The sequence below is a fragment of the Aedes albopictus genome, unplaced genomic scaffold (genome assembly GCF_035046485.1).
Source record: "Aedes albopictus strain Foshan unplaced genomic scaffold, AalbF5 HiC_scaffold_532, whole genome shotgun sequence".
Lineage (NCBI taxonomy): Eukaryota > Metazoa > Arthropoda > Insecta > Diptera > Culicidae > Aedes > Aedes albopictus.
In genome coordinates, this window is record NW_026917346.1 from 1 (window position 1) to 24116 (window position 24116).

Here is a 24116-nt window from a genome sequence, read left to right on the forward strand (position 1 = left end):
ATTATGCCCCGATGGGTGTCCATTTCGCCCCGTACCTTTCCTGCTAGCCCCAACAAACACACGATTTTCAATTCATTATTTCTTCACAATAATGACATTCTAGCAGCTGTAAATGATTGAAATACGTAGGAAACAAGTTAAAGTTGTAAGCCACCTGATAATATGTTAAGTTTTTGTCTGTTACACAGGCCTAACATACTCATTTGCTTAGGGTGTCCATTATGCCCCTAATCCCCCTATGTAATCAAATTGTATGAACGAATAGGTGAATTCGGAAGACCCCCAATTGTAGAGGCGCTAAGTGAGATAAGGTGAAAATCGTTTGTTTACATCAAAAATTCAATTTTTCGTTTTCAAAATTAACTCATATTTTGCCTTGGTGGTTGCTATTTTCCATTGGTAATGGCTTCTATTATCATCAATCTCGATGCCCACGGCGACAGACACCGGATTGACCAGCTAACAAAAAATCCGGAAGATTGCCCGCCGGAGGCATAGCAAGAGCTCCTCAAATTAATCACATAAGTTGTTCGTAAGTACCTACCGGATCTAAGCGCATCTGAAAGAGAATTAGATTTTCTTTTCAAAAAGTGCTCGTTTGTTTCTCTACGATGCGGAATTCGATATGAAAAAGTGAAAAAAGTGCAGTTTGCCTATGCTGCGCAATGGCAAATTTTGGAGGAGCCCCTCTTTTCATAGGTTTCTTGTTCCTGCCACCAGATGCGGAGGGATCGTTAGCTTCCGTTGGAGTTGCCTATCGCACACATCAAAGCAACCGGTCAAGTTCAGGGCGGCGAACGCGAATCAAGCACACGCTAAGAAAATGTTACTCTAAAATGAGTAAGATTCACACAAAACTGAGCTAAACTGGAACAGCTCAAAAAATGAGTAAATTGCATTTCCAGCGATAGCGCTGGCCCAAGTGCAAAAATCCAACTGGTTTAAGCCGTATAATATTCTTCGCATCATCAAGAATATTATACGGCTTAAACTGATGAGCTTTCCGCACTTGGGCCAGCGCTATCGCTGGAAAAAAAATTTACTCAATTTTGAGTTGTCCCACTTTAGCTCGAAAATGAGTGAATTTTCTGACCGTGCATCACAACGAACCTCATCAATCAGCTCTGGCTTGCTTCGTGCATGCTGATATCATGCCCCGAAGGTGCGCAAACCCGCTATTATTGATGATTTCACTTTCAACCGAGTAGGCGTCACGATCACGTGAGATCATCACCGGCGGACGACGACGCTCGCTCGCACTGCTGCTGACGCAAACACGACGGAGACGTATACGTGCGCGACAACGCGTGTGATGAACAGCGCCGCGCATACACTGCGGTCGGTGTTGAAAGCTCAACCGGCGCGCGACGGTGAATGCTGAGCTGGTAAATTTCTTGGAATTTAGGTATCTCGTCACATGTGCGAACATTTTTGCGATTCTTACGTCTACATCTACGTAACGCATAATTTACAACCCGAATACCTATGACGTACAGGGCTAATGCGCAATGTATTTACGTCTCCATGCGTAATTTACCACTGAAACCAGATCCCCTTTCGTTTTAGATTTTAGATACCTAGATCTTTGCCAGGGTCTGAATATAAAAGTTAAGATTTTTCAATATTGCAAAACAACGTGCTTAACTTCACTAAATACCACTATGACTCACCTCATATCGATTTCGTTGAACGTGGTCAGCATGGCGTTGGTGTTTTGGGCTTCCTTCAGACGAGAGGCGATCTTCAACCGCATACGGGTCATCTTGACGCGCTGCTCGGTCCGGGTGCCGGTGATTTCCTTGGTGTAATCGGCCGGAGGCAACTTGACCGTGGCGGCGTCGATGGCTTGTGCGTGACGCATGGCAGCGACGGGCATCTTGGTGATTGGACCTGTCGGCCTGGGAGGCGGAGGTGGCGGGGCAGCTGCCGCTGCTGGTGGCGGTGGCGGAGGTGCAGCAGCTGCTGCAGCGGCCACCGGCGGGGGTGGCGGTGGAGGTGGAGGAGCAGCGGCAGCAGGCGCCGGTGCTTCGGCCTTGGGGGCACCAGCTGCCGGAGCCTCACCGGTGATCTTCAGCTTGAACAGCTGCTGGCCGGCCTTGACGGTGTCACCGTCGGCCACGTAGATCTCCTCGATGATACCGTGGGCCGGGGCCGGAACTCCCACTGTGGTCTTGTCGGTTTCGATTTCCATGACCACTTCGTCGGCAGCGACGGCATCTCCGACCTTCTTTTCGAACTTGACGTCTCCTTCCGATACGGAGTCGGCGAACGGGGGCACCTTGACGACCTCCGAGTTAAGTAACCGGGCGGAGGTGAAGATGCTGCGTTCGGTTTGAAGCCATCGGGATGCTGCGTTCGATGCGGCAGTCGAGCTGGAATGATGTGAGGAAGAAGTGTTAGACAGAAGGAGTAATATAGAAATATATATTTTTAATCAAAATAAAATTATCGAGACTTTCAGCTGGTGACTGGTTTGCCACCATTCTTTAAGGGGGAGAGGGCTTCAAAATGAAACTAACATTTTCAGCGCTATAAGCTTCAGTCATTTGCTTTCTGTTGTGTAACAATCGAATTGAAGCAGTCAACGGGGAAGCTAGTCAAATATAAAACCATAAGCTAATACACGGCTGCAAAAAAGCACCATCCAGCTACCAAATTCGGTTTTCAGAAATCAATCACTTGTCACTAGGACTGCCTTTACTACACTCTATTCCAACTCCGGGAGATTTCCCGGAAGATGTGAAAACTTGAACAAATCGAATAGGAGTCTCCACTAACAAAACAGCTACTACCATACAGTACAATTCGTAATACTGACAAATCCACAAACCAACAGCGCTTTGAAGACCGTTATACGATATCATTACAGCTAGAAGCTTCAATAAAGAAACTGTTGGTATATCAACACGGCTTGTCGTATATAAACATTATTGTCAAAACAAACATTAAGCGGGTAGATATACAGCTACTACACAAATACTTTACAGCTATCTATCTCTGTGCTGTGAAATTATTTGGGTCGCTTTTTTGCACATTGAGTTGTCCAAAAAATGTCTCACGAAACCTAATGCAAGCCTATCCATATACGTGAGAACAAAAGGTGTTTACAAAGTTCTTACAGATAGATTAACACGGGAAATCTGAACACAAACCACTACCACATAGGAATTTGGATTGGTCAATTAATCAAACTTCGGATGACTTGCTAAAAGATGTGTAAATCGAATAAAAGTCCCAACCAATAAAACAGCTGCGTTTGTAACTTTTGTAATGTTGTTAAATAAACAAAACAGCAGTGCTTCGCAGCTGTTTAAAGCACATTCTTTCAGCTAGTAGCTGTGACGAAGAACCTGTTGGCGCAACCACAAAGCTTGTTCAATGTAAACATAATTGCGTTTGACGTTTCACAAGCTTTTGCAGCAAGATGAAGTTGGGTAAGGTTTCTTGTGGCACAATTATAAAACCTTGTCTGGAATAAAACAAAACGGGCTATTTTCTATGCTATTTATATACAGTAGTGTGGCAGCGAGGACATCATCGGGACCAGTAGATACGGAGATCAGGAATTCGATTCCAAGTAGCGGCAAGTACTTCAATTATTCAATTTCAAAAACGATAGTTCCAGTTCCACATGTATTGCGTTACGGTATCCATAACCTTATAACATTTAATCGATTATTCTGAGGATGCAGTAGGGTAAATGTACCAATAGTGGTGCTATTAGTAGCTCATTGTAGTAAAATAATTCATTAAAATTGATAAAACCTGTAAATAATTCATATTCCATCGCGGGGGAAATAGGCCAACAAGATTCCGGTTGTGGTAATTTGCGTCTTGAGTAATCACTCGGCACGGCAATGTATTTCGCCCAACAGATGCGACTTACCTCTTCGATTGCCTGCTGCTCAATGAGTGACGACGAACCGGTGAACGTTGTTGTGCACTGCTACCAACCTAGTGAGCTAGAGGTGCCAACGTTGTGTAACGGCGTTACACATTGTCAGTCGAGAGGGGTATGAATATATTTATGTTAAGGCACGTCTGCAAGACACCTTACATCCTTCCCCTTCTCTAAAGAAAAAAAAATACGTTCGCATAAGATCAGTTTATTGTTACTAAAACAGGCACAACCCAACTAACAATTGCAAGTCACAAACTAGCAAGCTTGTTGAATTGTTGCTTAATAATGGTTATGATAGCTGAACTAAAATTATGCTCTACACATTACTGTTTAAATGATTTTTCAATTGAGAAAGTAGTCAATGTTCGACTTTCCTCATCGGTATCAACAATGATACATTAAAACACTTTTCAAAATTCCAAAAGCTAGACTTTACATATACTGGCGTGAGTGAGAAATGGACAAATTGAGGTGAAATTTGCGAAAAAGTTACTCGTCCTCTCGGTGAGACTCGAACTCACGACTCCTGCTTTAGTTCGAGTCTCACCGAGAGGACGAGTAACTTTTTCGCAAATTTCACCTCAATTTGTCCATTTCTCACTCACGCCAGTATATGTAAAGTCTAGCTTTTGGAATAAAGTAAAACTTCCATTCGGCTGGTTAAGCCGCAAAAATCGATAATTAATTAATTTAATTATGGCACTTTTCAAAAGTTTAACAAGAAATTTATTCGGCAAGCATTGATTCCTTAACAAAATAGTTTAACAAAACATTTGTCTGCATCTTATTAAGCTGATGTATCGATAAGCATATACTCCTGAACAATGTGCTTTTCACTTGTCAAATAAACGCCTTCAGCCCGTCATAACTCATAGTTTGACTCGGAACTTTATTCGGATAATAGGATAAATCATGGTTTAACTGTTTATACAACCAAGTTATTAAAGAACCAATATTTTAAACGAATCACATAACATAAAACAGAATAGAATTATGTAGCTTATTATGTAACCAACGTGAAAATGAGGCATTTATTTATTATTATTAGTCTGTAACAGTCCGCAGCAGTTCGATTGTACGAGACGCTTGGATCGATGCATTTGACATTTCAGTGCTGTCGTGTTTACTGAATATTGTTCCCACAGTCATCTAGATAATCAATCAGCATTCAGAAATCGACACATTATCCCTACACACAAGTATCCCTAAACATCCTTATGCACTATTTATTGAACATAATATCAAGATTCCATGACAAAAGCATAAATTAAAAAATTGCCTTACGGATCTTCGACTGAGCATGAGTAGATTACCTGAACAGATGTTGTGAATGTACCATGTCCAAGACCATACCGCACCACATATTGTCATACATTTTTAAAGATCGATATTTAATCATAAAAATAATAACATATTCATATCGCAATAAGTTCGTCTGGAAACAATATCTTCAATAAAGACCAATACTTTTTGGCTGCATTCGATTCAAGTTTTCTCTCCGTGCGATAAGAATACTGACAGCGAAATCAGAATTGGGCTGAACAGCTGTTGAAGTATAAGGCGTTGTTCAGTTGATTACCACGTGCTGTGCTAATTCACCACTGCTGAACACAAGTTCAGGAGTGACCATTATTGAGTCATGGGAAGATTATGTTTTGCTTTGGGTGCTGCATCTCACCAACTCTAGGAAGGCGCAGATAGGAAGGCATGTGGCTGGCAATCGATAGGTCTCGAGTTCTAATCCGTGTTTAGGAAATTTTATATGTAATTCTTATTTCATAATAGGTGTTCTCAACATGAGAGCAAATAATAACTCTCGCGAGAGTTCAACATTTTTGCATTTTATTTATTTTCAGTCCTTTTTGCCAGAGCTTAATAACAACTTTCCTGTACATTTGTAAACGCTTTGAACAACAAAAATTTAAATTGGACCACAACATGATGCTTTATAACTTCTCCAAATTTGTGTGAACAAAACCCGAACATAGGTTGTACGTGAAAATAATTCAAATGTTACACAACATTATGCTGAATTAATTCGTCATAATGGCGCCTGTTAAATGAGTGATTGTTAGTTGGGAAGTCATCCTTGCTATCAATCTTTATATAAGCACCTTAATTAGCTAACCTGCACATGTTGACGTATTTAATAAACACCTTAAATCGCAACATTAGTTAAGTTTTCATTCACCAATGTGATGCACAAATTATAAAAAAATATATATATTTCGGTGTATACTATTTCTTCGAGCGCTTTGATCGATGTCTGAATTCGAGCACCCCTAACCCGATCGGCATCCCTGAAACGCTGACGGTTTGACTTTGACATCTCACTGTACACACACCAGTGTGCGTGCTGACAACCATAGTGGTTTCGCAGCGCCATGTCACGAACACTAATGCAAATCTACAGGTTGAAAATATGCCCATTTGATTTTGTTGGGAACAGCTGATATTTGTTTGCTATTTTCAACCAGTAACTCAAGTGCTGTTCGTGTAATGCAACGTGTACGTACACGCAACACTACTAAAAGCAGAAACCTCTATGGTTGCTGACAATTGTACCACACACACCTCAATGAGCAGATTGCCGGGTAAACATTTTGTTGCCATCAAGATAATTGCATCGCATCCTGATGAAAACAACGCACTCATGCAACGAACCTCCAGAAACATCTACCAGATTCTTGACAGCTCCACTATTTTCACCTCGATTTTCACTCTGCTTCCAACCGATTCGAAGAAAAACGGGAGTGAAACTCTCGCCGTAAGCGTTTCGTAGTAGGCATTGGCGGTTTTTTCGAAATGGATCACACATTTATCAGTTATCTCCCTCACTCATTTTTTTGGGTTACACTTATGATTTCGTGGTTGTTTACTTTACACATTTTTCGCATGTGGTTTTCGTTACCACTTCAGCGGCGCCTCGAAGGTCTTTGGAGGTGGTTTTCTTTACGCACCCTATTTTGCTTGTGGTTTTCTTTACCACTTCGCGGTCGCCTTGAAGGTCTTTGAAGGTGGTTTTCCTTACGCACCCTATTTTGCTTGTGGTTTTCGTTACCACTTCGCGATCGCCTCGAAGGTCTTCGGAGGTGGTTTTCTTCATGCACCGTTTTTTTTTGCTTGTGGTTTTCGTTACCACTTCGCGGTCGCCTTGAAGGTCTTTGAAGGTGGTTTTCTTTACGCACCTTTACGATTATATAACTCGTTGTTTTCCTTTACACTTCATTTTACTTCTCGGTGGTTTTCGCTACGCATCACTGTATCAATATTTTTACACCGATTCTTTTCAACATTCAACACATTCCCGTACCGAGTGATTACGGACCAAAAAATATCTGACAGGATCGCCAATGTAAATAATTCATATTCCATCGCGGGGGAAATAGGCCAACAAGATTCCGGTTGTGGTAATTTGCGTCTTGAGTAATCACTCGGCACGGCAATGTATTTCGCCCAACAGATGCGACTTACCTCTTCGATTGCCTGCTGCTCAATGAGTGACGACGAACCGGTGAACGTTGTTGTGCACTGCTACCAACCTAGTGAGCTAGAGGTGCCAACGTTGTGTAACGGCGTTACACATTGTCAGTCGAGAGGGGTATGAATATATTTATGTTAAGGCACGTCTGCAAGACACCTTACAAAACCACAAAATACAAAGTCTGAAAATGTTAATCGATAGTTGTTCACTTAAATTTGCTAGGAAAAATGTAAAAACTATTGTTTATTTCATTTTTTTCTAATAAATCACTTTCACCAACTAGGTACACGGATCCTATTATGCAGGTAAAATTTAACATTGGTTCCTATAGTGGCGCATCCCATTGAATTCTTATGGGAGCCACCACTATAGGAACACTATATATAGTTAGGTTTTTCGGCAAATCCTGAACACAAAACTGAATTAATGTTATTAATTAGGTATGATGCATCTATTAAAAATGTCATTTGCAAGCTTTTTGGTCGAAATAGTGCTAAATTGCCACTACCACCACTATTGGTACTACCTCCACTAAGGGAGCTTTTACCCTATGACTATTATTTAAAAGCTGAAAAAACGCCTGTTTTTCAGTTAGTGGTTAGAGGCTGTCGTAAGGGAATTTTTGCCAAGGGAAAAACCGTGTTAGTGGGTGCGAGTACTCTGGAACACACAGAATGCCTGGATGGCTTAGATACTTTGTCGTAGCGAGGTGGATTGCAGCAGCCTCGGTGAAAAAACCAGAGCACTGATCGGGTAACCAGTAGCCGCTATCAATATCAGAGATACTGAAACCTGCTTTCCACGAAGCATTGGACCAATCCGTAAAGCGATGCGATGGTGGTAATTTCAGTAATTCACAGATAACAACTTAGTAACATGCGAGCGCATAGCCATAGAGTTATCTCCTGTTCGGAAGTATTTTGCGGTTGAGAGGTCTACAACGCGCAAATTTGGCGCATCCCACCTTCTGGATGTAACCCAGTGGACCTGTTCTACCGGGGGAGTTCCAGTCTGGAACTTCCAGATAGACCAGACTGACGAGAGCTCAGTTACCCTCCTTGCAGTGAATCAAAATTCAATCATCGCGCAACAATAATGACAATGTCACAACATGTATTTGTTGCGACATTCCACCCAATGCGACATAAGATTGTCCCAACTTGAAAATAATAGGATAAACATCGTACACCACGAGTTTAGAGATTTTTCAGCCTTTCATTGCGATTTTCGAACGGTAACTTCGAGTAGGTAAACACTGTAACTCTGCTGAAGATCTATCATCAAACAGTTTTGATTATTCACGAGTTGAAAAGTACGCAACAAATTCAGCTTCCGTTTTGTCTGCAACAAAAATTTTCGGGATCGTGTCATTATCTGTTACCAGTAGGGATAAAGAATAATCGTCGCGCCTTCTTTGTTGCTTGTTTTGTGCTTCTTTTGTCTGACAATTCTCTTCACTGCCTCTTTGAGAAGAGAGAACTCACAATCTCCAGCAGATTTTTTTATTTTCAAATAACAAACTGATTGTCCTAACCCGTAACGTGGGTAGATCACCTTAAAAAGGTGCGTGGCGGTGTAAGATCTACCAAATCAAATTTTGATTTTGATATTTACCGCATTTATAAATATTCCAGGATCAAAGTTTGATGCACTTCCTATGTTTTTTAAGTTATTGCTAATTAACAAATTATTTCAGCACGAATAAGGTAAATTTATCGAATGATATCGAAAGTATGTAACTTTGGCGAGCGTATCACTAATATGTAACTTATTCGACGTACGATGTTAACATTATTTTATATTTCAGATTTTCAACCGAAGAGTCTAGTAATTCAGTCAAATGACATCAAGATGACGAGGAAATCAGAATGAATTGGACAGACAGCTGATTCAAAACAGTCCAACAATGGTGTGCCTGAACGTTGAACAAACGTATCCTTTAGAGTTTACCCTCCCACTAACAACACCCAAATTCCTGTGACATCTACATAGGCCTGAGAGATCGTAGAGCTGTCTACATCTTTCATAGGTGTCCAAAACTATCCATCCTTTCCCATCCATCAGCAGTCACAAGGACGTGGCCAGGACAGTGTCGAGTCGCTCCCAATTACGTGCAGTTTCGGATGCTGCAGAAATTCCACATATCTCACTCAAGTTACGAACAGCGATTCATTAGTCACTCCGCTTTCCGATGTGGTTACACTTCTACTAAAGACTGCCCCAGAAAGTATGGACGCACCCAGTCTTCAGTTGTCTGGGCCTGATCGATGGTTCTAGTGTCGGGCTTCATTTTGGCAGTTTCTGCTTACTATAGGATCGAAAATTCAAACATTCTTTGCCATGATGAACATTGGAATTCGAAATGGTTACTTTTTTGACCATACTCCGCTTTGTGTGAGTTAGAAGGTTTTTTATTGTGCTCGAACACCTTCATTATTTGTTTTTACAAACGAGGGTTAGCGGGGTCTTTATTTTTTACTCAGTTTTTGCCTATGCTTAAACGTGTTATTCCCACCGTGGATGATGATTGCTGTTTGCACAATTTTCTTACTTGCTCCCACCATATTTTGTTCATTTCCTAAGTGACCTTTCAAACTCTGTACATCGTTTGTGCACATTTTTTCGATGATGTTCCGCTGAAGGTTCATGTATTTTAAAACAAACTGTTGGAATCGCTAAAACCGCTATACAAATGTTGAGAAAATAGGTTGACCAACAGGATGTAGCTTTCAAAAAGAATTAGTCATCAATAGTTTTGAAATGCCAGTATTTTCTTACTGCGTCCATACTTTCTGGACCGGTCTTTAATTATTGTTTATTTTGAGCTTCTCAATACTGACATTTCCATAGACAAATAGACGACCAAAGCTTGAACCAAAGCGTCACAGACAATAGACATACAAATGACGAATATAATACAAATCTAATTACCGCAGAGTACATCAATAGTGTTTATATACTCTACAGACAGTTCTTGACCATTGGAGGATTGCGTCAGTCTTGTCTAAGAATCCGATTGGTCCTAAATCTTTGTGCTTTGGTTCGGACGGGAAGGAGGCAACCCTCATAACAGCGGTCTAGGACTGTACCACCTACGAATTTGTGCGACTCGCTTAATGCTAATGCTCAATAATCAACTGAATGTCCTAAAGCATAACGTGTCTGTACTTTGGTATAGGGACGGAAAAGTGGTCAGTTTAAGGTAGGCCGCGTCTGCTGAGGTTGAAGGAAGTAGGATCCGTTTTCTGTAACGGGTACACAATGTCGGGAACTACATAAATGGGATACCACGCTTTTTCCGCCGACAGACTAAATCCAGAGTGTGTAGCCCATCTGGCAACTGTTGAAACAGCATAGATGAAGATTTAAATTCCTTTCAGCAGAGCGTCGAAGATTACTTGACCTGCTCTGCCAGTCAGTAAATTTTTGAGCAAGTGAAACTGGTTGTTTTCTAAAAAGCGAGGTTCGAGTATCATTGCTTGCTCAACAGTTTGATGGAATCGGTCGAAAATACACCGGTGATTTGACAGCTTTTACCTGTTTATTATCGGAACCACTAAGCTATGCAGCATTTCAGTTTTGTGTTGTCGGCCCAGATTTTATCCAGGAGGGAAAGAAAAGTAACCTTTGAACCGGTTGAATCTTTCAATGGCGTAAAGCGAAGTTAAGTTCTTCCACACGGAGAGCAAGTTTTCTTCCGGTACTACTAGGTTCGCTACGCCGTCAACCAACGAATGCTTGGTTCCTTCGTATGAAACTGGTATCATATTGGTCTAATAGTCTAATGATGATAATGATCGAAGAAGTGGTCAGCTAGAGCATTGGCTATCGTGAGTGGGTCTCGTGTACGCCCTTCTGACAATCGTAATGTCATACCTGTGGCCTTGCGTTTGCCACTCAAAGCGGTAACTCGATTGCACAATTCGGAACTTTTTGATCCCCGGATCCCCGCTGACTGTCCAAAGGAACCGATTCATCATGTTTGCATAAGCTACATAAGCTGACATCAACTGTACACTCTTGTTGGCCTTTGGTGAAAGTTGAAGCTCCGTCATTAAGAACAACAAAATTTAGCGTTTCTGCAACTTCCATTAGGACCCCTGTCACTAGGAGATCGACATCCTCATTCTGGATGATAGTCGTTTACATTCCACGTAATAAGGACTGTTCTCTGCTGACCCGGGAGGATGTTGGTAAGGCGAAGTTTAAGGTCCTCAATCCGTCCGTTGGGGATATAACCGGATATGGGAACAGGTACTCGAGTTTTACTCCCACTAGGGGTATATCTGTGTTAAACTGAAGCGTAGATAAGGCAAAACGCCAATAGCAGTTGAGTGATAATGTTTGTGTGGCATTTGGTTCACTCTCCATCTTCTCTGCAATGCAAGGGTAAGTTTAACCTTTTAACGCTAATTCTGTGCGTCTCTTTGATAGCCAAAATGATTGGTTGCTGGTGTCTGAGAAGAATCGCAATGGCGAACGGAGTTTTTGCAAATTTCATATACTTCACTTTGTCTTACATACCATGTAACTGACTGACTGTTGACGGTGAACGATCTGTGGGAGAGTTGACAACGGATGCGTCACCTGATTTAGTAGATAGGCTGAGTTTTCCCAACGTTAAGTTTAATCCACCATTCAACATTGCATTCCTCAAGATTGACCATATCCGGTCGTAGGCTACTAATGACAATGTGCGGGTGTTTTTATTATGCCAGGAACACAAAGAAAGCGCACGACACGCCGTAAACCATCAGTACTTCATGTTGGAATATTTGGGCCAGCCTAATGTATGTTGCGATGTTTATCATCTTGCCCTGCGCCGACCCTGCCTAATGTATGTATGCTTGTTATTGTTTATACATTGTTTGTTGTTAGTATTGAATAAACCGACCGCCGCGACGAGCACACGTACTTTGTGTTGCTTCCGTGTGTTTCTCCGCCGTACGCGAACCGAAAGTTTTCCTCCCGGTCGATAGTCGGTTCCGCTGGGCCACTTTGTGGACCTCCGTGGACAGTGATAATCCAACAGGTAATGGACCCAGTGTGGTGAAGAACCGGAATAGCGTTTGAACAGTCGCGAAGTGCAAAATCATCCCGCGGATGATTGCTTCTGTGTGGTGCCGGTCGGTGGGAGAAAATTAATTAAACGTTCGTTCGGCGAGTGCAGCTGCTGTGTGGAAGAACAGCTGTGACTGGGACAGACTTTGTGTGGTAAAAGTGGTCGGCGGAATAATTGCCCGTTTTGCTGGAACGGCGCCCAGAACGAGTTGCAAGGTGCCGGATAGACTCTGTGGTGCACCATTTTATGTCCCGCAGCCGAGAAGAAAGAAGATTGTGCCATTTTGACCCGCGAAAAGTGACTGTAGCCGTGGTGGTGTTCGATCGAAATCGAACCGAAGAAACTCTGCCAGTGTACCGCCATCGTGTGTGTAGGTACGGCGGGTACGTTCGAGTGTTGTTGGTTGTAGCTTCGTAAGTACAGTGTGCGCCAACGGAAAAACGAACTTTCGTAGAAATGGCAGAGAAAGTGTTAATTGCGCGTTTGAACAATAAAAACTTTCAAACGTGGAAGATCAAAATGGAGATGTTATTGATCAGCTACGATCTGTGGCATACGGTTTCAGAAGCGAAACCGGTGCCGGTGACTGCGGCGTGGTCTAAAGAAGACCAAAAGGCAAAAGCCTTGATAGTGCTCAATATCGAGGACAATCAGTTAGCCTTGGTGAAAGACGGAAAATCAGCTGTCGAAGTGTGGGAAAAGCTGAAGAAGTACCACGAAAAGGCTACGGTGACGTCGCGAGTGTCGCTTCTGAAGAAGCTATGTAGTCTAAACTACGAAGAAGGTGCGAACATGGAGGAGCACCTGTTCGCGATCGAAGAACTTTTTGATCGGCTATCGTGTGCGGGGCAGAAGATCGAAGATTCGCTTCAAGTGGCGATGGTGTACCGGAGTCTGCCGGAATCCTACAACGGACTCGTGACGGCCTTGGAGAGCCGTCCGGACGCCGATCAGTCGTTGGAGTTCGTGAAGCAGCGGCTGATAGACGAGTACCACCGACGGGTAGAGAAGCGAGGAGAAACGTCCGAGGAGCGCCACGACCGGGCGCTGAAAGTGAACGGAAGCAGACGAAACGGAAGAGTGCGACAGCGTGTGTGCTATAACTGCCGGAAACCGGGCCACTTCCGGAGAGAGTGCCCAATGCTTCGTGAAGAAGAAAGAAGAGATCCGGAAGTGAAGAAGACGGTGGCGAAGAAGAACACGGGAATTTGTTTCGGCGTGGGAGGTCAGCGGAAGCGGAAGTCCTGGTATGTGGATAGTGGCTGCTCGAGCCACATGACCAGTGACCGGCAATTCTTCAAGAAGATCGATGAAAAGGTGAAACAGGAAGTGACCTTGGCGGACGGCTCGGTGTTGTGTTCCGCCGGTGTAGGGGAAGGCTTCCTGGAGTGCGTCGATGGAAACGGAAGAAAGAACAAAGTGCACGTGAAGGAGGTGTTGTATATCCCTGAGCTGGACTGCGGATTGCTCTCGGTCCGGAAGCTGGCACAAAAGGGACTGAAAGTGAACTTTGTGGAGTCGAAGTGTCAGATAGTGAGTTCCAGCGGGAAAGTGGAGGCCGTCGCGGATCTTAGTGGAGAGCTGTATGCCCTGAGAGTGGAGAGCGGCAACCGCCGGAGAAATACAGCTGGGCATCGCACTGAGGAGGAGTTCCAAGAAGAAGAATATTTTGACTGTTTTGACGAGGGACTCCGATACTAAGTGAAACTTTGTGGCTTTGTGATAGGACTTTGTGTTAATACTTGACGAAGCAGAAGTGTTCGGTGCAGGAGGAGGAACTTTGTGTAGGCTGTGGCGTCCAATGTGAACTTTGTGAAGACTTTGTGAAATTGTATCCTTTGTGAATGACCTTTGTGATTGTGATGACCAACATCGAGGAGGAGTGTTGGAATATTTGGGCCAGCCTAATGTATGTTGCGATGTTTATCATCTTGCCCTGCGCCGACCCTGCCTAATGTATGTATGCTTGTTATTGTTTATACATTGTTTGTTGTTAGTATTGAATAAACCGACCGCCGCGACGTGCACACGCATCTTTGTGTTGCTCCGTGTTCTCCGCCGTTACGCGTCCGAAACATTCCCCCGGTAGTTTGTTGTCGGTCCCCTGGGTAGCTTTGTGGACAGTGTTGGCCTTAGTGACACATCCAACACTTCAGAGGTAAGGATCACGTCTAGAATTGACTTCAGCATTGAACTTAGGACGCGCCAAATGGAATGTTTTTGATACCGAAGTTTTCACAATTTGCCATCACCGAGAAATATCGGCTCGTAAGGAACGATTGTAGAATCTTTAACTATATAGAGATGAAGATTCGAGCAAATGAACATAACGGCGCGGCGTGCTGCCGTACGAAGTCGTAGCCATTTCCAACGTAGAGGATCATGTCAGCCGAATTACCCGGTCCGGATTGTTATAACGTTGGCGTGTTTCCGTCCTATTGTGAAGCCTAAACCTAAAACCAGGCATGCGTTGATGATGTTGGTCACTACAACAACCATTTTCTTGGTGTGCCCGGAAGTTTTCCAATTTCGTAGCGTTCAATGGATGATGAATACCTTCACCTTCTTTGGCTTTACCAGAGTAATGTTGGTGAGAACCGCTTGCCGCACGAATGTGAATGTTTGCATTTTTCATGACGATCGTAGTACTAGAATCGCTCAGTTTTTCGTTGTATGCAGTACCCATTGCCAGCACTTCGGTCTTCTGTGATGAGCTGGGCACTGAGAGATAAGCCTTGACGGCGCCGCAGTGCTGTCGTCTGGCGGAAGCCGCATGGCTAACGTGAGAAAGTTTTGTCTATTCTTCATTATTGCGTTTTTAACTTTTAATGTTAGTTCAAAACACTAAATTAATGAACGAATGAGAGAGCTGTTAAATGAATTCAAACAGGTTACAATCGTGGAGAAACTTGAATAGTGTTTTGATGGTATCCGGATCGTCCCGTAGGACTTCTCCAATATTACCAGCGATGTTGTGGAGTCGATGTTGGCCTTCGTAGATGGGACACACGCAAAGAACATGTTCTACTGTGCCTGGGATGTGGCACACTTCACACTCCTTGCGGAACGGACCACCTCCCATGTTGTGTGATAGAAGTGTGTGCCCGATTCGAAATCGAGAGATCACTCTTCATGAGCGGGATGCTGTCGCGGTGTGTCGTTCACGAGCGTGACCGGAGCCAGCGAGATGATCGGCTTCTTCATTTTCCGGAATAATGCAGTGTCCGGCGATCCACGTGAACACAGTATCAGCTGGAGTGTTCATAAGTATACCCTGGATCCAGGGGTGTGTCGGTGTATCAGATTGAAGGAAAGCGCGGAATCGGTACAGGCATCTTCAAAATCTTCAATGGGCGTCTCTAACGAATCGTTTCCAGCAGCCTCATCATCGTCTTCGATAACATTTGGAATAGCTGGATTTCCATCAGGCATGAAGTTTTATTCTTGAACACATTCTGAACTTGAACACTTTCGTCTTCGTTGATCACTATCATGTCGCGACTAATCTTGAACTTGTTGCTTTCTGGATAGTATACTCGATACCCTTTGGTGTCCTCACAGTACCCAACAAACGTTCATTTTGTTACCTTGGGGTCGAACTTCCTACGCTAGACCTTCGTTATGGGAATCGCAACAGTCGCGCCAAATATTTTCAAGTGCCGCAAATCAGGTCTCTTTCCAGTATAGATTTCTTCGGGAGTCTTGTTTCCAATCGCTTTTGTTGGAGACCGGTTCACGAGGTATTCTGCCGTTGGTATCGCCTCCGCCCAGATTCCTTTCTGCATGTGCACAACGTTCAGTGTCTGGTTCATTCTTTCACCCGTGCCATTCTGCTCCGGAATGTATGGGCAGGTCTTTTGATGACGAATGCCGTCCTTTTCCAGCGCTCTCCGAAATTCATTGGAAACGTACTCCTGCCCATTGTCCGTCCTTAGAATGTTGAGTTGTTTTTACCTATTTGCCGTCCCGCCTTTACTCGAAATAATTTGAATACCGCCAATGCCTCGCTTTTTGTCTTCAGGAAATATCTTTAACTGGTCCGCCGCATATTTCGGAATGCACTAACTCCAGCAGGCCCAATGCTCTGGAATCATTTTTCGGGAATGGCTTCCGGGCTCGCTTACCTATCAAACACACTGTTCTGCAGCAGTCGTTTAACTTTTCGCCTTGAAAATCTACAACTTCCGTTTCGTACTTGAGTTGCTTCAAATTTGCCTCATTATAGCCTAAACCTAAAACCTAAACTAATTTTATTTTTGTGCTAAATGCACCTTTTTAACTGGTAAATTTTACCCTAAGTCAAATGCACTCTCATTTCAGAAGATAAGGGTTCAAATACCTGATATTTCTTATACTTTCCCCATAAAAAAATAGAAAGATAAGGATAACTAAGCAAATTTAAATTTGAATCTAACTAGATTCAACTGTAATCCATCAGATCGGCTGATTTGAAGCTGTGATCGATCAGCGATTAAAGTAGAATTCTAAACAAACTTGCATTTCTAAGCGTTATTGACTCGAGAGGAATTCAAAGCTTTGGCTCGCTGCCTGAAAACGTGATCCCCGGTGTCGAACTGCGGAATGATCGATTGTTTACAGTACGTGGTAAACAAAACATAGCAACGATCTATTCTTAATCGGCTTATCACGCTGGCATCAGCATCTGCGTTAGCAATAGATTCTCGCTTCCAAAAATAGACTGTAAAAAAAAGCACAAACGACCGACGAAACAAAACAATAACAACGATCCTTCGGCTTACCTTTGAATCGGTGCGCTTTCGGCCACCGTCGCCCGAACTAATCTCTGCAAGGCAGCGCGCCCCTGGTGGTAGGAACGCAAACCATTGTTAACCTGCAACAAAGTGGAAAACGAAAAAGAAAATCAGATTGTGTGCATGGTGACTGTCAGTGTCACACACGTCTGTCTCGACGTCGAGTTTTTCCACCCCCTGCTGCTGCTACCCACAACCGCCACTGTTGGTCATGCACACCACCCCTCGTCCACAACCCAACAGCCGACGATGATCCAACCAAGATGAATCGATTTGCATCAGGATTGCACTTGCCATATCGATTGCGAATGAAGCCCTTTCGGTGCCGGTTCCAAACTTGCGCGGCCAATCCGATCATCCTTCATCTCGCATCCACCCGGCCCCGCAAACCATTTCGCAAATATTTCCCACCGGGATTACATAATACCGATAGAGACCTACCGCAATGGACGAAGGAATTTTCACCACACAACCAACCCAATATTTGCGCAAAGCTTTAACCCTCCTTCGGAACGCTTACCTGCTGTGAACTTCCCTCCAGCGAGCGAAGGCCACCGCTGATTCGTAGTGCGGTTCGCGGAAGATTACGCGACGAGATTGACAGCAATCCAGCCATCGCGCCGAGAGTTCGGATGAAAATTGGTCGGCAACTTGCACCGTGTACCTACGGTCGTTCTATCACACTATCCTCGATTTTCGACAGCGACTGCCGACCGGAGAAAAAGGTGGAAAATAAAACTTTAGATAGAAATGATTTAGCACCAAGCGAAAAAACGGAGCAGATGACCACCCCGACGAGGTCAGTCTTTTCTTTAGCACTTTCGCACGCACTCAACTCACTTTTGCACTTCACACTCGCTGCTGCTCCCGTCGTCGTCTGCGGATCTGATGGCTGATCTGTCAGTCTGGCGGGCGGTGCTGCGGTGGAACAGTGGTTATCCGATTTTTCGACTGCTAGCGACTTTCAAATGTCAAAACAGTGCTGTCGCACTGGCGGTCGGGATCGGAACTATGGGGGATAAGACATTCCATGCACGCTAAGGACAGTTTACCCATAAATTGGCTTTCAAGGACAAAACAAAACATACTGTTACCCATCTTTGTTTCGGTAGCGCAACTACCGAACTGATGATGTTTACCTTTTTTTACACACCTATAAACATAATCTGTTGGGGGAATTATTTTAATTTTCCTACTTACAACCACAGGGAACAGACGTCTAAGGGGTCGTGCACCTATCCCAAGTGCTTGCAGGACATTCCCACAAACTCAATGAAAAACAGATAGTCCAGTCTGAACGCCGACCATATATTTTTTCAATTCAATTCAGTTTATTTCAATTGTTATCCTATTACATATTGTTGCATTTAGTTACGCACTGAGATGGATTGTCCTGACAGCAGTGATTTGAGCTACATTTTGGGTTCTAGAAATTATAGTTGCTTATTTTTAACTATTCTTGAAGAAAGGAAAAATTTGAAAAAAAAAACCTTCGTAAGTGCGATAGGAGGGGACAGTTGGAGGAAAAACCTAAACTATATATTAAACTATATCACAGATCTATTCTGCTAGGTCTAAAAGCAAAGGGTTATCCGAGGTTCTGCATCCGAGGATGAATTTAGGGAGAAGCCGATGAAACCAATCTTCGATCAATTCGATTCCAGCTTGTTGGTGTAGATCGTCAGTGGGGTGCAAGAATTCCAGGTCCATTATCATTTTAAGAAGACGATTCTGTTTCCGTTGAATTTTCATGCGATGGGTTTGAGCGCAAGTGTGCCACGCTTGGAAGGCGTATGTTAGTGTAGGTCGGAAAACTGTTTTATACAAGAGCAGCTTCGTTCGTATATCGAGCGCCGATCGACGATTGACCATGGGATACAATGTTTTTGTGTCTGTCTGTCTGTCTGTCTGTCTGTCTGTCTGTCTGTCTGTCTGTCTGTCTGTCTGTCTGTCTGTCTGTCTGTCTGTCTGTCTGTCTGTCTGTCTGTCTGTCTGTCTGTCTGTCTGTCTGTCTGTCTGTCTGTCTGTCTGTCTGTCTGTCTGTCTGTCTGTCTGTCTGTCTGTCTGTCTGTCTGTCTGTCTGTCTGTCTGTCTGTCTGTCTGTCTGTCTGTCTGTCTGTCTGTCTGTCTGTCTGTCTGTCTGTCTGTCTGTCTGTCTGTCTGTCTGTCTGTCTGTCTGTCTGTCTGTCTGTCTGTCTGTCTGTCTGTCTGTCTGTCTGTCTGTCTGTCTGTCTGTCTGTCTGTCTGTCTGTCTGTCTGTCTGTCTGTCTGTCTGTCTGTCTGTCTGTCTGTCTGTCTGTCTGTCTGTCTGTCTGTCTGTCTGTCTGTCTGTCTGTCTGTCTGTCTGTCTGTCTGTCTGTCTGTCTGTCTGTCTGTCTGTCTGTCTGTCTGTCTGTCTGTCTGTCTGTCTGTCTGTCTGTCTGTCTGTCTGTCTGTCTGTCTGTCTGTCTGTCTGTCTGTCTGTCTGTCTGTCTGTCTGTCTGTCTGTCTGTCTGTCTGTCTGTCTGTCTGTCTGTCTGTCTGTCTGTCTGTCTGTCTGTCTGTCTGTCTGTCTGTCTGTCTGTCTGTCTGTCTGTCTGTCTGTCTGTCTGTCTGTCTGTCTGTCTGTCTGTCTGTCTGTCTGTCTGTCTGTCTGTCTGTCTGTCTGTCTGTCTGTCTGTCTGTCTGTCTGTCTGTCTGTCTGTCTGTCTGTCTGTCTGTCTGTCTGTCTGTCTGTCTGTCTGTCTGTCTGTCTGTCTGTCTGTCTGTCTGTCTGTCTGTCTGTCTGTCTGTCTGTCTGTCTGTCTGTCTGTCTGTCTGTCTGTCTGTCTGTCTGTCTGTCTGTCTGTCTGTCTGTCTGTCTGTCTGTCTGTCTGTCTGTCTGTCTGTCTGTCTGTCTGTCTGTCTGTCTGTCTGTCTGTCTGTCTGTCTGTCTGTCTGTCTGTCTGTCTGTCTGTCTGTCTGTCTGTCTGTCTGTCTGTCTGTCTGTCTGTCTGTCTGTCTGTCTGTCTGTCTGTCTGTCTGTCTGTCTGTCTGTCTGTCTGTCTGTCTGTCTGTCTGTCTGTCTGTCTGTCTGTCTGTCTGTCTGTCTGTCTGTCTGTCTGTCTGTCTGTCTGTCTGTCTGTCTGTCTGTCTGTCTGTCTGTCTGTCTGTCTGTCTGTCTGTCTGTCTGTCTGTCTGTCTGTCTGTCTGTCTGTCTGTCTGTCTGTCTGTCTGTCTGTCTGTCTGTCTGTCTGTCTGTCTGTCTGTCTGTCTGTCTGTCTGTCTGTCTGTCTGTCTGTCTGTCTGTCTGTCTGTCTGTCTGTCTGTCTGTCTGTCTGTCTGTCTGTCTGTCTGTCTGTCTGTCTGTCTGTCTGTCTGTCTGTCTGTCTGTCTGTCTGTCTGTCTGTCTGTCTGTCTGTCTGTCTGTCTGTCTGTCTGTCTGTCTGTCTGTCTGTCTGTCTGTCTGTCTGTTTGTCTGTCTGTCTGTCTGTCAAATTTGAGTAAAATGTACCCATATTATAGAAAAATAGGTAAACTGATCTTAGCGTGTATAATGTGGTGTCCTTACCCTCAACGGTGATTGTCAAACGACAAAAAAGTTTTGGCCCTTTGTGCTGGTACAGCATTCATGTTGTTTTGGTTTTTCTCGTTGTCATCGATTTCAGTTCGACTTTGCTAGGAATGCGGAAAAATTTTAAAGTTTTCTCGACGTTTTCCACGGAAATTATAATTATAAAAATTATAAAGCATATTCTACCTTAAGCTAGGATGTATTTATTGTTCGTTATCAGTGCCATGTGTTTCTTGATGGCATTTTCGTCGAAAATAGCCAAATTGGTGAGTGTTTAAATATTTTAAACTAGAGAGAAATCATTTCCTGTCACCGTGTTCATTTTTAGATCCTTCCTTTCGTCCTGCGGGAACCTACTCAACTGGTACGGCTTCGCGCTCAAATCGAGCAGGCCCGCCGTGAGCTTGCAAAGATATCGATGCGCGAAAACTATCTCGAGTACGTTCACAAGGAGCGTGCGCTGGTTCAGCTGGAAAAGGAAATGGCAGCGCCGATGGACAGCTATAACAGCCGGAAGCTAATCTTCGACTATGGCATCGGGTACGGGCTGTACGCTGTGCTGGCATTGGGGCTTATTGTGATTTCGGTGTTCTATCGATATCAGCCGGTGGTCGTTTTCGGGAGCAATTTTAATTTTGAACCATTTGGCAAGGTACTCAATTTCCCGACCGGAGTACCGAATGCGGTGTCCACGGTTTTCTGGATCGTGGTAAATAATTTCGTAGCTCGGACCGTAGTCGGGTATGTTAAGTGATAGGCAGACAATTACAAAACTAGTTGACTATTTTTATTAACTTGATTAATTATAATTACTATCAAACTTAACTTGCTCTTCTATCCATCTGGCAACTTTGAACAATCGTTTTTCGGCGAAATTCGGTGCCATCAGTTGCAGGCTGATGGGAAGTCGCTGTTCCGAAAGCCTTATCGGTAGGGAGAGCGCCGGAATGCCTCCCATGTTTGCCGGCTGGGTGCAAAAGTCTTGGACAGCGCATTGATCTCGGTTGTTGCTCTGGACGAATTCCGAATAGCGCGGGGCATCGCTGAGGGTCGTAGGGGTCAGCAGAATGTCCACCTTTTGGAAGGCTCGATCAAAATCGTTGGCAATCAGACGTCGCACTTTCAAAGCTTTCTCGAAATATTTGTCGTAGTTCTTCCGCAGCAGGAAGAAATTACCGGATAAGATACGGTTTTTGACCACTCCGTTGAATCCTTCCGCCCGGGATTTGGCATAAAGCTGTTCGGTGCTGGCGTCCTCGTCGGAGCGGTGGCCAAATTCGATCCCGTCGTATCGCGCCATGTTGCTAGCGACTTCACATTGGTTCAAAATGGAATAGACGAAAATCGATGCGGATGTGTAGGGAAGGGATACGGGATGAACCGATGCTCCCGCGTCTTCCAGCATGTCGGCTACCTTGGTCCAAGTGCTGAGAACTTCGTCAGAAAGTCCTTCACAGTGATATTCGATGGGTATTCCTACTTTCAATCCTTTCAAACATATGTCCGTACCGTCGGGAATAGATATTGGCTCAAAAACCTTCTTAATTGTGGTAGAGTCCCGCTCGTCTGGACCAGCTATAGCATTGAACACGGCCAGGCAGTCGTCGACGGTTCTCGTGAGAATCCCAGGCACATCTCTCGTGAGAATCCCAGGCACATCCATAGAATTCACCAACGGTATCAATCCGTACCGAGAAAACAGCCCGTACGTAGGTTTGAACCCAACGACTCCGCAGTAAGAAGCTGGATTCCTGGTTGAGCCTCCGGTGTCCGATCCCAGTGCACTAGAAACAAATAAAATATCAACATTCAATCCTGGAGAGCAGGCTTGTCCATGAAAATTCTGCTCTCTTATTATTTTAACACAGTAACTTACGCAAAGCATATCCCGGAAGCCACTGCCACAGCCGAACCGCCGCTACTCCCGCCAGCAATCCGAAAATCACCGTCTCCTTCCACCGCATCCCAGCAGTTCCTCGTGGAACCGTAAATGGAATCCACCGTGCCCGAGCCCATCCCGTACTGGTCCATGTTGGTTTTCCCCAGCAGAATGGCCCCGCTTTTAGCCAACCGCTCGTACACGGTCGCATTGTACGTTGGGACGAAGTTTTCCAACATCCGAGCCGCGCACGTCGTGTGGATTCCTTTGGTGCAGAAGTTGTCTTTCACTGCGATGGGGGCGCCATCTAGCTGTCCTAAAGGTTTCCCATTTTTGTACCGGATGGCGGATTTTTCCGCCTGTGCTAGGGCTTTCTCCGGTGATGTTCGGATAAAGGCGTTTAGGTGTCGGAGTCGTTCGGTCTGCTGCAAGGCTTGTTCCGTTGTTGAGATCGGTTCCAGCGTTCGCGTACGGAAACATTCTGAAAGCTGGACAGCACGTTTTTAGTTTATTTCCTAAAATGGGAATTCTTATGCTTACCTCTTTGAGCTTTAGCGGTAGCCGCCTATTCATCACTGTTGAATAATTAACTCCTAGTGAACTTGAGAATGAAAACCTGCGAATATTTTGTCGAACAACTGCACCAGAGCAGAAACGGGACTCGAGTTTTGATTCCGCCGGACCAGTTGTTGTTTACATCATTACTGTCACGCTTGCGTGTTGCGTGCCGGTGCACGGTAAAGAATAAGCGCACAAAGTTGTAAATACTATCAGTAATAAAAATTCTTTTCCAATGATATTTTTTTTTATCGAAATCAAGCGATTTATCGTAATTTGCGGAATATTTTGTTTTTCTTTCTGAAGCTGAAACCGGTTTTTTACTAATACAAACTTTGTCCACAATTTTTGGCTCAATTATTTTAATATTAATCTTAATTATAAGACGACTCATTTTGTGAGCCTTGTTTTTACTGTGCTACACGCTCGTTTATATTTACTCAAAGCTGTCAAAGTTTGAACATTAATGGCCCGTTTACATATGTGATAATAATGCGTGACAATATTCTGTCGGACAATTTATTCCACGCTAGTATCGTTTACATTGCCGCTAAAAATTTAGCTGCTAAATCTGGGACAATAAATTGTCCGACTGTGTTGGTACCAAACTATCGTAATGTAAACACTTCCCTATCTGCCAATAAAATTGGCGTGATGGCATAATTAGCTGACAATTCGTCTAGCAGACCGTTCACATGATGCTAATTGTGTCGGACAATCTAATATCCTCATTATTGTCCATTAGTTTTAGCACCGAATTCAGAAGCTTCTGATTTTGTCATGCTAATTTTATTGTCTGCTAAAACGTGTTTACATTGCGCTAAATTGGCGCCAATATTGTCGTCGCGGTTGAAACCCGAAGTATCCCCACACCCGACAATCGATTTTTCTCAAAATCCGTACGTGAAACCCAACGTCGGACGGAGTG

General features: G+C 44.1%; 3 protein-coding genes across 3 annotated transcripts; 1 reads left to right on the forward strand and 2 right to left on the reverse strand.

Moving 5' to 3' along the window:
- Positions 1 to 1670: 1670 nt before the first annotated feature.
- Positions 1671 to 18053, reverse strand: LOC109425537 (dihydrolipoyllysine-residue succinyltransferase component of 2-oxoglutarate dehydrogenase complex, mitochondrial; the record flags this gene model as incomplete). Its single annotated transcript, XM_062843777.1, is given in 3 exon segments — positions 1671 to 2372; positions 17208 to 17299; positions 17740 to 18053. Coding segments are annotated over 3 exon segments (890 nt in total), but the record flags the coding sequence as incomplete, so codon positions are not given.
- Positions 18054 to 20824: 2771 nt separating this feature from the next.
- LOC115259840 (guided entry of tail-anchored proteins factor 1) lies at positions 20825 to 21576 on the forward strand. Its single transcript, XM_029860671.2, has 2 exons — positions 20825 to 21017; positions 21080 to 21576. The coding sequence occupies exons 1-2, from the start codon at positions 20949 to 20951 to the stop codon at positions 21503 to 21505; spliced, it is 495 nt and encodes a 164-aa protein (XP_029716531.1). The 5' UTR covers positions 20825 to 20948; the 3' UTR covers positions 21506 to 21576.
- Positions 21517 to 23328, reverse strand: LOC109398981 (glutamyl-tRNA(Gln) amidotransferase subunit A, mitochondrial). The gene is made up of 3 exons (XM_019671432.3): positions 23171 to 23328; positions 22628 to 23118; positions 21517 to 22535 (listed from the first exon to the last, which is right to left on the reverse strand). The coding sequence occupies exons 1-3, from the start codon at positions 23201 to 23203 to the stop codon at positions 21551 to 21553; spliced, it is 1509 nt and encodes a 502-aa protein (XP_019526977.3). The 5' UTR covers positions 23204 to 23328; the 3' UTR covers positions 21517 to 21550.
- Positions 23329 to 24116: the final 788 nt, after the last annotated feature.